Source organism: Guillardia theta, assembly GCF_000315625.1.
Source record: "Guillardia theta CCMP2712 unplaced genomic scaffold GUITHscaffold_307, whole genome shotgun sequence".
NCBI classification, from domain to species: domain Eukaryota; class Cryptophyceae; order Pyrenomonadales; family Geminigeraceae; genus Guillardia; species Guillardia theta.
The window spans coordinates 3,887-18,749 of NW_005434370.1; the positions used below are offsets into that span (position 1 = coordinate 3,887).

The 14,863-nt window shown below is 55.9% G+C and overlaps 5 protein-coding genes across 5 annotated transcripts; 2 read left to right on the forward strand and 3 right to left on the reverse strand.

Annotated features, from left to right (window-relative positions):
* Positions 1-316: 316 nt before the first annotated feature.
* GUITHDRAFT_166868 (hypothetical protein) lies at positions 317-2,330 on the reverse strand (the record flags this gene model as incomplete). The annotated part of the gene is made up of 10 exons (XM_005818437.1): positions 2,208-2,330; positions 2,079-2,158; positions 1,940-2,025; positions 1,571-1,669; positions 1,436-1,525; positions 1,219-1,276; positions 1,098-1,165; positions 721-771; positions 412-490; positions 317-370 (listed from the first exon to the last, which is right to left on the reverse strand). The coding sequence occupies exons 1-10, from the start codon at positions 2,248-2,250 to the stop codon at positions 317-319; spliced, it is 708 nt and encodes a 235-aa protein (XP_005818494.1). The 5' UTR covers positions 2,251-2,330.
* Positions 2,331-3,818: 1,488 nt separating this feature from the next.
* GUITHDRAFT_149246 (hypothetical protein) lies at positions 3,819-5,055 on the forward strand (the record flags this gene model as incomplete). The annotated part of the gene is made up of 2 exons (XM_005818438.1): positions 3,819-4,835; positions 4,882-5,055. 2 exons carry the CDS (start codon positions 3,819-3,821, stop codon positions 5,053-5,055), a joined length of 1,191 nt encoding a protein of 396 aa, XP_005818495.1.
* A 244-nt stretch (positions 5,056-5,299) lies between these two features.
* On the reverse strand, positions 5,300-7,426 carry GUITHDRAFT_166869 (hypothetical protein; the record flags this gene model as incomplete). Its single annotated transcript, XM_005818439.1, has 8 exons — positions 7,368-7,426; positions 7,089-7,313; positions 6,655-6,868; positions 6,263-6,468; positions 6,021-6,188; positions 5,719-5,811; positions 5,447-5,665; positions 5,300-5,389 (listed from the first exon to the last, which is right to left on the reverse strand). Exons 2-8 carry the CDS (start codon positions 7,227-7,229, stop codon positions 5,300-5,302), a joined length of 1,131 nt encoding a protein of 376 aa, XP_005818496.1. The 5' UTR covers positions 7,230-7,313; positions 7,368-7,426.
* A 1,970-nt stretch (positions 7,427-9,396) lies between these two features.
* Positions 9,397-10,972, forward strand: GUITHDRAFT_122294 (hypothetical protein; the record flags this gene model as incomplete). Its single annotated transcript, XM_005818440.1, has 4 exons — positions 9,397-10,148; positions 10,383-10,549; positions 10,680-10,841; positions 10,896-10,972. 4 exons carry the CDS (start codon positions 9,397-9,399, stop codon positions 10,970-10,972), a joined length of 1,158 nt encoding a protein of 385 aa, XP_005818497.1.
* A 555-nt stretch (positions 10,973-11,527) lies between these two features.
* Positions 11,528-13,247, reverse strand: GUITHDRAFT_122295 (hypothetical protein; the record flags this gene model as incomplete). Its single annotated transcript, XM_005818441.1, has 4 exons — positions 11,528-11,669; positions 11,869-11,990; positions 12,175-12,809; positions 12,911-13,247. 4 exons carry the CDS (start codon positions 13,245-13,247, stop codon positions 11,528-11,530), a joined length of 1,236 nt encoding a protein of 411 aa, XP_005818498.1.
* Between the last annotated feature and the right edge of the window lie 1,616 nt (positions 13,248-14,863).

Below are 14,863 nucleotides of genomic sequence, written 5' to 3' on the forward strand. Positions count from 1 at the left end.
CGCTCCTCGGCAATCCCTGCGTGTGCGACAAGGGATGGCAGAGCGACGCGACGAGCGCGACCTCGTTGCGCTACTGCAGCATCCCGGTGACCCAATCGCGGCCGGGCAGCTCGAGCAGTCTGCCGATGAAGCTGTGGGAGATGGTAGTCATCATCGTGTGCTGTGCCTTTGTTGTGTTCGTGACCTGCCTGGTTGTCATCGTCCGCTTGTGCAAGTCAAGCATGAGCATGGAGAAAATGCGCGACTCCCTCGTCGTTGTCAACGATCCCTTTGACCTCCCTGTCGATCAGCCCCAGCTCTCGCCAAGCGGTAGCCTTCACTCCTCCTCCTCCTGCTTCTTGAGGTTTCCGTTGCAGAGGTCAAAGAAACGCTCGGAGACCAGAGGAGAGGAGAGAGGAGAGGAGAGGAGACCTGGGTCATGAGGATCATCTGAAGCATAAGAGCACCGAGCTCGAGGACGTCAACGGAGAGTCCGATGATTGTCGAGAACCTACAGTGACAGTGAGCGGGACAGAGGAGGAGCAGAAGCAAGATTAAGGCTGGGGGCAAGGAAGAGGGAAGGAGAGAAAGGAGAGAGGAACGAAGGAAGATGAGAGAGGGAGCGAGGGAGCGAGAAAGGGAGGGAGGGAGGGAGGGAGGGAGGACGAGGTCGTCAAGGAGCAAGAGGAGTATCACGGTTCAGCTGATGGCAAAGAGAGGAGGAGGAAGGGAAAGACTCACCATCTCCTCTGCTCGCTGCCCACACCGTAGTCAACAGCAGCCTTGAGGTACCTGAAGGCAGAGGAACGTGAGAAGGCAAGATGTGATGGGGAGAGGAAGGAGAGAGAGAGGAAGAAGGGGGGGGGAGGGAAGGATGCAACGAGAGCAAGGGCTGGGAAGAGTTTGAGAAAGGGGAAGAGAGGACTAGGAGGACGAAGAGGAGGAGGAAGGGGAGGCAAGGGAGTAGGAAGGGGAGGAGGAGGAGGAGGAGGAGGAGGAGGAGGAGGAGGAGGAGGAGGAGGAGGAGGAGGGAGGGAGGGAGGTAGGGGAGGAGGAGGAGGAGGAGGAGGAGGAGGAGAAGTGGACGAGAAGAATAAGAGTAGGAGGTGAGAAGAGACATTCTTATGGCAGTGATCACGGCGATCACAGTCGCAATGGTGGCAGCAACAGACGACATGGTCAGGGCCTGCAAGGAGTCTCAGCCCAGCAGCAGCCCAGCTGTCGGCCCTCCAAACCCACCACGAAGTACGCGAGGAAGATCCTCATACGATGCCAGCGGGTCGGCGAGACATACCTCCTGCTCACAAACATCAGCAACATCAGCACGATCCTCACTGTTATCCCAGTCCTCGTCCTCGTCCTCCTCCGTCGCCACCACCACCACCTCCTCCTCCTCCCTCCCTCCCTCCCTCCCTCCCTCCCTCCCCTTCTGTTTCCCCTCCCTCCTGTAGCCGACCTGGCGAACAGCCGCACAAACCCTCCCACAGCTAGCATGGCAAGGAAGACGCGGAAGAGGATGGGAAGCCAGACAGGCTCTACCCGCATTCTGCATCATCTTCAGGACATGCGGGAGCAGAGCAGCAGAGAGCACTTGGTTGCAGCTGCTGCGCAGCAAAACGAGCCCACCGCCAGCCCCACCAGCCCGGCGCCAGCAGCCGTCCTGCCTTGCCTTCTCGTGACGTCCACCAGACTGCATGAGGAAGAGAGGGAAGAGTAGATGGAGGAGGACGAAGATGAGGAGACAGGAGGAGGAGGAGAAGGAGAAGGAGGAGTAGGAAACAGCGAGATGAGGGAAAAGCGAGATGAGGAGAGAGGAGGAGGAGAGAGTAAGAAAGATGGGAAAAGAGGGGGGCAGAAAGAGAGGACAGGAAGGGCAAGAAGGAATTGCAGGAGAAAAGAGCGGAGGGAAAGGAAGAAGGAGATGTTAGCACTGAGCTTGCACAGCATCGTCATCCTCCACCTGCAGATACATTCTCGCGCATCCACATTCACGACCTTGCGGGGCGAGGAGCAGATCAGGTCGACCACCCCCCTGCAAGCCCTCGACTGCCAGGAGACGTCAGGGGTCCGCGAGCAAGAGGACGCGTCTCTGTGCTCACAACGTAGCTGTAACAGGACGCGACGCCGTTGCACTCATGGCGAGTGGAGGAGACGTCATGTCCTCCGTCCGTCACTTCCCCTGGGACAGCTCTCAGGGCCATGGCCGGAGACAGCAAGATTCGAGGAACCTGAGGTTGATCGATGCGGGTCTGTACCAGCAACACTTGACATGGCGTGTAGTTTCAAGCTCTGCTCTTGTCTCTTCTCCCTCTAGCCGACTTTCGCCTGTTGTCTGCTCTCTTTGTCGTCCTGTAAACTCAATCAAGGAATGAAACATGCGAGCGCTACAACGGCGGCATTTGAGGTGCTCGATTGTGAGGCCATACTCTATCTTCTCTCTCCTTCATTCAGCTCATCCCCTTCTCACTTGTCTGCTCATTCCTAGTTCGTTTCGAGCCCCTCGGATCTTTCTGACCATGCTCCACAATGCATTTCTTTAACATGTAGTGGGTGCTTCAGATGCCTCAACTAGTCAGTTTCCTCAATGATCAGCTGTCCCATCCGTTCCGTCCAAGACCCCTAGCATTCAACCTCCCCAGCATCAACCCCCCCGTGTTATAGCTTGCTCTTTCCTTTCTGCTCCGCTCTTCAAACCCGTCCCATCCTGACTGCATCCTTCCCGTCGAACTTATAGTCCTTCTCGTCCTCTCTTCGCCCACCACTCCTCTTCCCTCTCTCCTTCTCTCCTTCTCTCTTCATGCCTCTCCGCTCTCCCCTTGCATCACAACCTCTATCCCTCTAATCCGTCTACCCTTCAATCCCTCTTCTCCCTCTTCTCCCTCTTCTCCCTTCTTTCCTTCTTTCCCTCGCTGACTCTCTCCCTCTCTCCCTCTCTCCCTTCCCATCTCCATCCCTGTCTGGCTGTCTTTCCATCCTTCAATCACTTCATCTTCCCTCCTCCCTCCCTCCTTCTCTCTTCCTCTTCCTCTTCCTCCTCCTCTTCGTCCCGTCTTTGTCTTTCTACCATCAGCGGCTTTTTGCACAGCTCAAAGTGGGGTCAGAGGTGGGTAGGGTACCCATCTTGGTTCCCATCATTCGGGTACAAAATGAGCATTAAACTGGGGTAGTCATGTGGTAGGGTGGGTAGTGGTGTGGAGGGTATCAAATGCGGGGGATAAAATACTTTTAGTGGTTAATTATTGGAGCTAATCCAATTACACACCACCCACCTTAGAACGCTGAAATTCACCGGTACTACACCAGCTGGGTATTGCACCTACGTTTTCTCGGAGAATAGTACCGGTCAAGGTGATCAGTACCCTAAGTACCCTGATATTGACTGTAAATAGTACCGGTACTGAATACTACCCACCTCTATCTCACTATCTTGAGCTATTTGGTACCGGTATGTATCGACCTTCCCAGCGAAAGACCGGCCAATTCAACATGGAGGATTAGGAACGATCAGAATCGGGAGGAGGGGGAGGGAGAGGAAAGACGAAGTGAAGATAGGAAGGAGAGATATCAGAGATGATGAGGGTTGAGAAGTTGAAGAGAATGATAGAAGTGCCGTGTGCGAGACAAGACTCGTCAGGGTCAACGTGTGGACAGAGGAAGAGAACCAAGCGAGAAGGGGAGGACAAGCTAAATGAAGCAAGATGGTTCAAGGAAGCGATTCGTATGGAACCCGATGAAGCACGATGGTAGAACCATTGGAGACAACCCCCCGTTCACGGGCTTGACGCGCTTCTGACCTACCATTGCAGGTGCCCGAGGAGCTGTAGTGCGATCCATTAGCCATGTCGTTGGACATCTTCAAGTCCCTCAACCTTGAAGGGCTCAACCTCAACTTCTGGGAGGCGAAGAGCAACGAGGAGGTGCGGTTGCCGGAGTCGCAAGAGCTGCCACCCGAGCCTCCATTGAACAAGGAGTTCGTGGAGGACACCTTCACCCGTGTTGGGTCCGTGGGCTTCTCTCGGGTCGAGTCGAACGCGTCAGAGAGGAGGAGGAGGTATGGCTCTCCCGATGTCGAGTTCAAGAGGACGAGGAGCAGGGAGTCGGTGGCAAGCCAGACCATGGCGTACCAGAACGCGCTGCAAGAGCTGCAGGAGCTCAAGAAGGAGAACAACATGCTGCACCTCATGAAGAAGAAATACGTGTACAGGAGGGACAGGCTGCTATCGACAGAAGAGAACGCGCACATGACCTTCGCCAAGGAGGCGCCTCGGAGCATCGTGGAGGAGGAGAGGACGAGGATACACGGGTACGTGGACTCCAACGTGTCCGTCCCGACGAGGAAATCGGGGGACCATGCGATGCTCGAGATCTCAAGGAACCGCACGTCCAACTTCCGCTGCGCCAGCCCCGTGGGCACACTCGTCCTGCGAGACTGCGACAGCGTCTTCGTCATGGTGGAGGCGTGCTCCAAGCTCTACATCGAGAACTGCTCGCACAGCCGCGTCGTGGTGGGGTCCTGCCTGCCTCCTGCTAGCATCGTCTCCAGCGAGGACTGTGTCATCCTGTGCCACATCGACTCTGATCACCGGGTGTCGATCTCGAGCAGCTGCAGCAAGGGGATAGTCATCAGATACCTCGAGAGAGCAGTGGAGGACGCGGTCGCGTTGCTGGAGAGTCAAGCAGAGGCCAAGTCCGTCACCATCCCGTGCCTGCTCAACGCTAATGTCCACGGAACGATCATCGAGTGCTCGCTCAAGCTCGACGACGACGACGATGACGACGATCCGCAGGACCAGATTGTTCAGTTCCTTTGTAGGAAGGATTTGCTGTTGGTGGACTCAGAACGCTCGTACACGAGGGTACGCCTGCTATGACTTGCCTGTGCTCGACTTACAGAGACTGCAGGGGGCAGGAGAGACCTTCATCAAAGTTGAAGCGAAGGAGAAGGAGAAGGAGAAGGAGGAGATTCAGCCGCAGCAGCCGCAGAGGCAGAGGGAGGCGAAGAAGCCCCTCAAAGAGACAAAGAGAGTCATCCCTAACGCGACTTTCCGGAGGAGGAAGAACTCCGTCATCGATTAACTTCAGCAGCATGCGGACTTGCGATTAACTGCAGTAGCATGCGAACTTGTTGACAAGGTCGCAGAGCAGAGGGCAAGGTAGAGATGAGACTTGATTGAAACATGTTGATACGGCACATCGTTCGATCGTAATGAGGGATGTTGCCGCTCCTGCCCCTGCCCCTGCTCCTGCCCCTGCTGCTGATGGGTGTATGCTGAACAAGCAGCAGCAGACATGGCGAGAGGTCAAGGGCGACTCGCTGCCCTCACTCCACCAGCGCAATGGAATCATTCTTCTCCTCAAACTGGACGGCCAGCCTGACGCTCATGCTCACCCCGGAGACAACAAAGTCAACCTGTGCCATCGCAATAAATCCAGACGGCAACTCAGGCTCCTGCCCTCTTTCACTGACCTGGTTGCCGTTGTGCTTGAACACGATCCTCCCCTCCTCCAGGAGGACCTGCAGCACGTCTCCTTCCTTGAGAGCTGGGACGACCCTCTCTCTTCCTCGCTCCTCGTGTTTGACGAGCACCTGGTTGCCGTTTCTCACAGAACCGTCGCTGCCATAGTACCAAACTCTGTCCATCCCCTCACTGCTCCACCACTCCTTCCCAAGCGGCCAGTCGACGTCCTAGGAGGCGGCAGTCAGCAGTCGCGCCCTCCGTCTTCCCTCCTGCCCAACACCTCCAATCCGATGTAGATCATGCCGGAGAGCTGCAGAAGCTGAACCTTCCAGCTCGCCGCTCGTTTCACTTCAATCACAGCAGCGCACTGAACCTAGAGGATGAAGCCTCGATTAAGTGCGGAGGGCAGAAGCAGGTCTTGAGGGGTCAGTATAGAGACACCATGAAATGGAGAGATAAGGGAGCGGGAAGAGCGGGGAAGCAGGACAAAAGAGGACGACGAGGACGAGGACGAGGACGAGGACGAGGACGAGGACGACGAGGAAGAGGAGGATAACAGGTGACGGAATCAGAGGAAAGAACCTCGGGAACGACTTGCCCGAAGTAATCTGGTGCCGCATGGACGCACTTCGCAACCCTGCGATGGTCCAGCAGCTGAACGAACGGATGCTGCGCGAATTTCCCGGAGCCGACGAGGGAGAAGGAGGACCAGGTGCTCTTGAGCATGGCGAAGAGTGTGTCCTCATCGAACTGAGGCGGAGCAAGGGTCAAGAGGACGATACCTTCAGCCCAAGGGCCCGTCACAACCCCGCTCCCTTTCTCACCTCCTGTTTCACCAGCGAGACGCAGTCCCCCTTCCTGCTGAGCTGGACGGCGAAGTAGAGGTTCGGGCCCACGACGTCGGGGATCACCTGCTGTAGAGGAACCCCGTTGAGGTGGAGGGAGAGAATGGTCTCGCTGATCGTCATGGATATGGTGTCCCCCTGCCCCGCTGGAGGAGCTTGCTTCCCTATCGACCTCGCGCCGTTGCCTGCCCATACTTTGTCAGCTGCTTCTGCAAGGAGGAGGAGGCAGGACAGTAGGACGAGCAGGAGCAGGAGCAGGAGCAGGAGCAGGAGCAGGAGCAGGAGCAGGAGCAGGAGCAGGAGCAGCAGGGGAAGAAGAAGGAGCAGCAGGAGCAGGAGCAGCAGGAGCAGCAGGAGCATTAATGACTCACGCAGGGCGCCTTCATTGCAGTAGTACCAGACCAGGTCCTTCATCTCCGGCTTTCGGAAGGGCCGCCCGAGCTCCCCGTCGCCCCGCACGATCCCGAGATTCACTGCTCCCCTCGCCACCTCGAGCCTCATCTGTACCCTCACCACCGACCCTGGAGGGATGGAGAAGCTGCAGTGAGCTGTGGGCGCCTCCTCAATCTCCTTGTTCTCCGTTGCCTGACGGCCAAGGTCAGAGGGGAAAACACCCCATCCCCTCCTCCCTAAGCAGGACCAGCGTGCACCACCCCCTGTTCCCTCAACGGTACTTTTTCCTCATGACCCCCTCCTCCCTCAACGGGACTAGCACATATCACCCCCTCCTCCCTCAACGGGACTAGCACATATCACCCCCTCCTCCCTCAACGGGACTAGCACATATCACCCCCTCCTCCCGCACCTTGACGAAGGGGACGCCGTCGAACGACCCGATCTCCACCGTGCTTGTTCGAGCCCCAAACTCCAGGGGGATGCTGCTGCTAGCATGCAGGTCCTTGGTCTTCCAGAGCTTGTCCTCCTTCTGCCTAACCAGGAGTTTCATCCTCTGCGTCCTCTCCTACCTTCAGAAGCGACCAAGTTGTGATCGATACAATCCTGTAGCGTGCGATAGCAAGCCTCACAGGAGCTTCGGTGTCAGATCATGATCAGATCTTCTGCATTGCGGCAGGACACATTTAACCTTTGCTACACATGATTGCCAGAGTCACTTCAGCCTCCTGCTGCCGCTGCTCAACGGCTGCTGCATCCTACGCAGGAGGATGGCGGCACTTGCCATGGCCTTGCCGCCATCGCAAGCACTGAGCATCGGGGACTCGGTACCGCGGTCAGCTCCAGTAGCCACATCTGAGGGTCTTGTTATTTTACTTAATAGTGATACCGGGTACTGGTTCGAGCCCCCCTCAACCAACTCCTAGTTGACAAAAGTTTGTGCATATGTTCGGTGCTGTCTTCAAGAGTCTCTGTGAAAGTCTCTGAGGCAAGCTTCAAAAACTATTTAAAAAAACTTTTAAAAGCTCATTTTACGACACCCTGGTGTAAGTTTATAAACGGTAACTGCGATCTATATTTAGACTTCATTTCAGCGTTTGGTCTGATTTCAGAACAAATGGTTTTAAACTCGGATCCTTTCGTCCATTTATATCTCTAAATCGTCCCTATATGGTTTTAAATGACCCCCGTCAACATCGGATAGTCACGTTACCGGTCACTTCAACCACCCCACCCACAAACCCCATAAAACAGACCCCATTCACCCCACCACAGGTTGTTAACTCATAACCCCTGTTGGGCGTCCAATGTGACCACCCCTCATTGTGTAGAGGAATGGAGGGGTCACTACATCGCCTCCTTGTGTTGTTCAGATACGCCCCTTCCCCTGATGCAGCCTTTCAGTTTACTACCCCACCGGACCCACTCTTCTAAGTAAATTTGTTTATTTCACCACCCCCATTTTTCCGTACTTTGTCCTACACCACTACCCCCACATTTATCGAGACCACCCCTCATAGAATCCAGCAACACTTGGTTGGATTTCTGTGACAAGGTGCTTCCCCACCTACTCACTCCACCCCACCCTCCATCTCTCCAGCCCCTCGCACCCACCCTCGGCCTATTAAGTTTTATAGAAGGGCATCACCTTAAAACGTGTAAAAGCTTCTAGGGTACCCTACCCCACCAAAGTACCACAGAGACTCTTTTTTCAGTTGATCCTCGTACACATGAAGTACCCCCACCCCTAAATGACTTTGGAGATCTAAAAGTCCACACCCCCAATTTTCAATCCATGGCTAAAACTATGTAAAGTATTATAGTTGTTGGTGGCCTTTACTACATAATAAAGGCACCCCACCCTCGGATAGAATGGACGCATACCCCACCATAGCTGTAACACACATTCAACCACCTCACCCCCCCTTTTCCATTTCATTATGAAAAGAGTATGACCGGTGGGTTCACCCACCATGGATGTGAAGGTGTAACCCGTACTGGTACAAGTACTACCCCTTATCTTCCTACTCTTTCCCTGGGTAAAATCCATCATTTTGACCACCCCAAGGCACGGACACAACCGAATCTGTTTACCTCTACCCCCTTAGTTCGTGTTCCTCAGTCCAATCTTCCAGTACCCCTACAGTCATTTCAATTCCGTCTCTTCATTTAACTACCCCCTACCCTTTTATCGTACCACCCTCATGTGGACCACCCCCATGGTACAGGCCAGCCGAAAGGTACAAGACGCGGACGATGCTGCGGTCAAGAGGGCTCTACGATGTGGGAGGGGGAAGATGACGGGAGGCGAAGGAGCAGATGGCGGAAGGAAGTAGAACAGAATCTCTGACAACTAGTCATGGAGGAGAATGCACAAGGAATAAGATATAGCGGGCAGACTGGGTGTTATGGAACATTCTTCAAGTGTTCGTGAGAGAAGGTACTATGGTAGGATAGTTGATCAGGACTGTCAGGGTATGCATGCTGTGTTTTCCATGGATTTTTGGCAAGGTGATACATTGATGGTGATGTTGGAGAGGAGGGGAAATGCATAGGGATGATGGTTCTGGTGGTTCGTAGCGATACTTGAACACTATCGTTCGTCTGTTGAATACATGTTCTCAGCCTTCGCTGACCGTCTCTACTGTAGGTGGATCTGTTGACACTAGAGAAGTGGACCTGTCTGTCATCGCTCGCCACCGAGACCTTGTCCCCATGAGATGTGCGGATCGGAGACGGTCTTGATCTCCAACGCGAACACTAGCAGGGAGGCGGTTGACTTGCTGCCCAAAGACGCCCTGCACCTTGTTCTCAGGGGTGACAACGAAGAGATCACGTCTGCTTGTCTCGATCAGAGCGGCGAAGCACCTCCGAACGAGACTTTGTTCATGGTCTCTTGTGGGCAGACGCTATCAGGCTCGCAAGCCTGCTGCTCCCAAGAAGTCCAAGACAAGATGATGCAGAGTGTGGGCCTGCATGACTCTTCGTGTGTGACAACATCGGTCACAGACAGAACTGCATGTCCTGAGAAGCAGCACACAGAAGTCAAGAACATGTTTGCGAGAGAGCTCGCGTTCCGGGCAGTCTTCAAGAACGAGGCTCCCCCTCCCAAGTCGTCCTCCCTCCACACCCTCGTGAAGGTGAAATCCAACGAGTCCATCACCCGTACGCGGTCCCTGCCGAGGACGGGATCATGGAACAACTTGGCGTCAGGGGAGCGGCAGCTTGACTACAAGTCGCAGTACATCGATGCTTGGGTCCGATCAGCTAGCTCGGCCAGTGGAGATGATGATGACGATGACAGCAATGATGATGAAGGGCGGGAGCAGGAGCAGGAGCAGGGGGAAGAGGGGAGTGGGGATAGCAGCAGGGCTCCGCGCTCTCTGCAACGGAGATCTCTCGGAGAGGAGACCACGAGGTCGTCATCCTTGCCGCGTACAGGGTCTTACGATGCTCTGTCTACGATGAAGAGGTAATCCGACCTTCCCCCTCCCCTCCCTCCCTCCCTCCCTCCCTCCCTTCCCTCCCTTCCCTCCCTCCCTCCCTCCCTCCCTCCTCTCCCTCCCTCCCTCCCCTCCCTCCCTTCCCTCCCTTCCCTCCCTCCTCGTCCTTCGATACCTCCTCTACCTCCTCCATTGATCCCGTTCATTATCCGTTTCCTCCTCCACTCCTCCACCACCTGTTGCTTACGACTTGGCTGTTGCAGACAAACAGACTTCAAGACCCTCTACCTCACGAACGCGCAGACGCATCAGGACTCGTCGAGCTCGGCTGAGAGTGAAAGCAACAGCTCTGGCTCAGAGGTCGGCGCACAGCTACATCCTTGCGATTTGCCACTGCCTCGCACTGGATCCTTCGATAACCTTGTATTTGGTCTACGACAGAAGGTCGAGTCTCTCCCTTCTGCTCCTCCTCTTCACCATCATCTCCATCATGATCATCGCCCTTCGTATCCTCCACTCACTTCGGTCTGCTTGCTGTCGTGTTGACGAAGTCATATCAGGATTTCAAGTCAAGATTCCTCCGAGCTTCTTCGCTGGACAAGCCCGGACCTTCAGCAGCAACAGCAACAGCAACAGCAACAGCAACAGCAACAACAATGACAGCATCAGTATCCTCAGCAGCAGCAGCACCAACAACAACAACAACATCAACATCAACATCGGTATCAGAAGGAGGTGCAGCAGCAACAATGCGAGCGCATGTCGACCTCCTGCAGTCTCTGTGGCGACCTCTCCGTTGCAAGTTCCTGGCGGAGGAGAAGAAAAACTCGTTGCGCTGCTCAGTCTCTGTTGACAGCTACCTCAACATCCGCAGGTCCCTCCCTCATCCCCCCTTCCTTCCCTTCCTTCTCTCCCTGCTCTACTGAACCTCTTCCTTCTGCTCTTCCCACTACCTCCCTGCCCTGCTCCTCCGCTGCCTCCTGCCCTGCTCCCGCCCCTTCCATCTCCCTCACGTGGTTTCCATCTGCAGATCCAACAGGCTGGTAGCTCCCTGCTCGGGAGAGAGGAAGACGCTGATGCGAAGCGTTAGCTTCACCACGTCGTTGCTATTGTGAGGAGGAGACTCCTCGTGTTCTCTTGTACAGTCATTCGTTCTCGCTGATAACGTGTAAACAATAATGAAACATCTAGTACCCGTCTTCCTCCTCTTCCACATCTGCCACCGCTTCTGCCTCCTCCTCTGTCTCTGCCTCCTCCACCTTTGCCTCTTGTCTCCGCCCGTCCTGCTCTAGGATCCTACAGCACTGGGCAACGTCATGCCTTCAGCTCCTCTCACCCTCGTCATCCTCCTCGCTCTCTCCCAACCTCCTGCGTGTCCCGGCTTCCTCCTTCCCACTCCTCCTTGTCCCTACTTGCTCTCCTCGCTGTCCCCGCTGTCCTCGCCGTCTTCCTTGCTTCCCTCCGCAGCTTGGCTCCTCTTCAACCTCCTCCTGAAGCCTCGATTCCTGCTGAAGACTGGAGCGACAGTCTTTCTCTCCTCCACTTCCTTCCTGCAGCACCAGTGGTGACAAGAAAGGAGGAGGACGTCAAGAGGTAGGAGGGGTGAGAGAAAGACGAAGAGGATGTGGGCAAGAAGGGGAGGGGAGAGGAGAGAAGCAAAACGGGAAAGAGAAATAGGAAGAGGAGAGGAGGAGAAGGGAGGAGGTGCAGCGGCAGCGGCGGCGGAGGCGGCAGCAGCAACGTCAAGACCTGATCGCTGTAGCAACATCGCGGGACGAGGGGTCGATGAAATTGGTGGCCTTGCCATGGAGAGAACCGGCGCGTGCAGTTCGACCGATGCGATGCAGGTAGGTGACAGCGTTGGGAGCGAACTGAGGGAGAAGTAAGGGAAGAAGGGGAGAGCAGGAAGGTGAGTGCAGAGGGGAGGAAGCGAGGAAGGGAGAAGTGAGGTAGGAGAGGAGAGGATGAAGATGAGAGAGGAAGAGGAGGAGCAGAGGCAAAGGCAGCAGCAGGAGCAGGAGCAGGAGCAGGAGCACCACCACCAGCAGCATGTACCTGCAGCTGGATCACATGCCCGACATTGGGGGCGTCGATGCCTCTGGCTGCGATGTCGGTGCACACGACGAGCGCGTCGCTCTTGACCCTCAGCAGGTTGAGCGCCTCGGCCCTGACAGCAGGAGGCACTTCCTTGTGGATCATATGGGCCTCCCAGCCATGCTCGAGGAGGAACGCGTGCGTGTCCTTGGCAGATGCGATGGTGTTGCAGAAGACCATGGTCTTCACTCCCCTGCTCTTGTCCAGCACGTCGAGCAGGAGCGGGAGGGACTCCTCCTCGTCCTCCACCTCCACCCACTCCGTCTCCACCGCCAGCGACTGGCGGTGCAGCCCCATGGTGTTGATGTGGACCGCGTCGGGAAAGAGGAGACGGAGGGTCCGAACGATCGACTTGACTTTGTCCCCCTTCCAGTCCGGCAGGGTGGCAGCAGCGAAGATCACCTGCGCTGGAGGGCGGGGGGGGACGTAGTCCTCCTCCGACAGGCCCTGCTTTGCGAGCATCCTCCTCTTGGTGTTGGAGATCCTCGGGCAGAGATAGTCGAGGATCTTCCTCACGTCATCCTCGAACCCTCCCTGCATCAGCATGTCTGCCTCGTCCACCACCAGCGCCTTGACCTGATCGAGCATCTCGGGTTCTGTGTACCGCAGCAGCGCGGAGGGGTGGCGATGAGGATGGAGCAGGAGGAGAAGATGGGGAGGCCGGAGGAGCCAGCGACTACGACACACGGGAAGTCACGCGCGAGCTGCGTCCTGCTCAGCCTCTGCATCATCAGCGCCACCTGCATCGCGAGCTCCTGGTTGGGGACGAGGACGAGGGCGCGAGGGTTGGGTCCGAAGTCCGTTGTCCCTTCCTCTGCCATCTGTTTCAGCATCCTCTGCATGACGGGAAGGAGGTAGGCGAGAGTCTTGCCGCTCCCCGTCTCTGCTCCGATCACTGTGTTCTTTCCTCTCAGGATCGCTGGGATCGCCTCCTCCTGGATCCTCGTCGGCCGCTCAAAGCCACATGCTCGCACGGCCTTGATCAGGTCCTGGTCCAGCCCCGTCGCCTCGAATGACGCATCCTCCCCCCACATGCTCTGCGGTGACGTCAACATGAGTAGGAGGGAGGGAAAGGGGAAGAAAAGGGATGAGAAGAACGCAAACAAGAAGATGACGAAGAGGTCAAGGAGGAGGGAAACAAGGACAGAGACAAGAAGACAACAATGAGGAGGGAGAGGAGGGGAAGGACGATGGGGAGGGGAAGGAGATGGTAGTTGTGGTAGTTGAGGAGATAGGAAGGAGAGTCTGTTTCATTACCATTTCACCAGCAGATCTTGACGTCGACGACGCAGAAGAGAAGGGACAAACTGGACGATGAACGGATTAGGGGAAAGAGCGACAAGAACCAGCAGCAGGAGCAGCAGAATGAAGAGAAGCAGGAAGAGTTGGGGCGGAGCTGGGGCAAAAGCAGGGGCGAGAGGAGAAAGAGGAGGGGGAGGAGGAGGAGGAGGAGGAGGAGCAGCAGCAGCAGCACCAGCAGCACCAGCAGCACCAGCAGCACCAGCACCGCAAGCAGCAGGGGATGAAGGGATCAGACCTCCAGTATGTCCCCAGGGTCTCAGATACTCATGAAAACCGCTCCTCCTACTTCCAGCGCCGATTGCAGGACGCAGTGACATGGAGGGAAAGGAGGAGGAGAAGGAGGAGAAACCATGCTGAAGAGGGAGAAAGAAAGCAGTTAACAGACTTTGTTCCACCGCACCAGCCAACTCCTCTCTCACTTGAACGCGTCGAAAGGGGCCTGTGGCGAACCGTGAGTGGGGAAGCAGAGGGAAAGAGGGAGAGCAGAGCAGAGCAGAGCAGAGCAGAGCAGTGCAGAGCAGAGCAGAGCAGAGCAGAGATAGCTCACCGAAGACGCTTCTCGTGCTCCAAGAGGAAGATCCCAAGATAAGCGAAGGAACGAGGATAAAGGCCCTGCCATGACAACAAGCTCACCTCCCCCTCTTCCTCCTCCTCCCTCCCTGCCTGCCTGCCTGCCTGCCTCCCCCTCTTCCTCCTCCTTCCTCCCTCCGTCCCTCCGTCCCTCCGTCCCTCCGTCCCTCCCTGCCTCCGTCCCTCCCTCCCTCCCTCCCTCCCTCCTTCTCTTCCCTCACCTCTTTAGCCGTACGAGTGCACTCATGACCAAACGTCTAGCGCAGGAACGAACCTGTAACAACTAAAGTGAGCGCTAACACAGCAACCTCATACATACATCACAATACATCACATCATCGTGATACATACAGCACGTTGACTACTCATCTCCTGCGATGATGAGACGTAGCTAACAAAGACTCTGCCGTTCTCTCTGCTGTTCTCCTCTTCACTTTCTTCCTCCTACACTCTTACCCTTCAGTCTCCTTCCTCTGCACGCTGGATTGCTCATAGCATTTGATCACAATCAAGTCGTGCTAGATCAAACTCATTGATTCGTCTAGTTTTCTCTCTCTTGTATTCTCCTCTTTGAGTATCCACCTCCTCCTCCTGATAGCCTGATGCATTCATGCGTCTCTCGCCCTGTCGCTTTCCATCGTTTTCCATCTTCTTCTCCCCTTTTCTTCTCCTGTCCTGTCCTGCCCGGTCAAGTCCCGTCCTCTGCCCTGCCATCCTTCCCCTCCCCCGGGGGTTATGAAACTGTTCAGACGCGGCGGAACGACGTGGAAACGTGGAA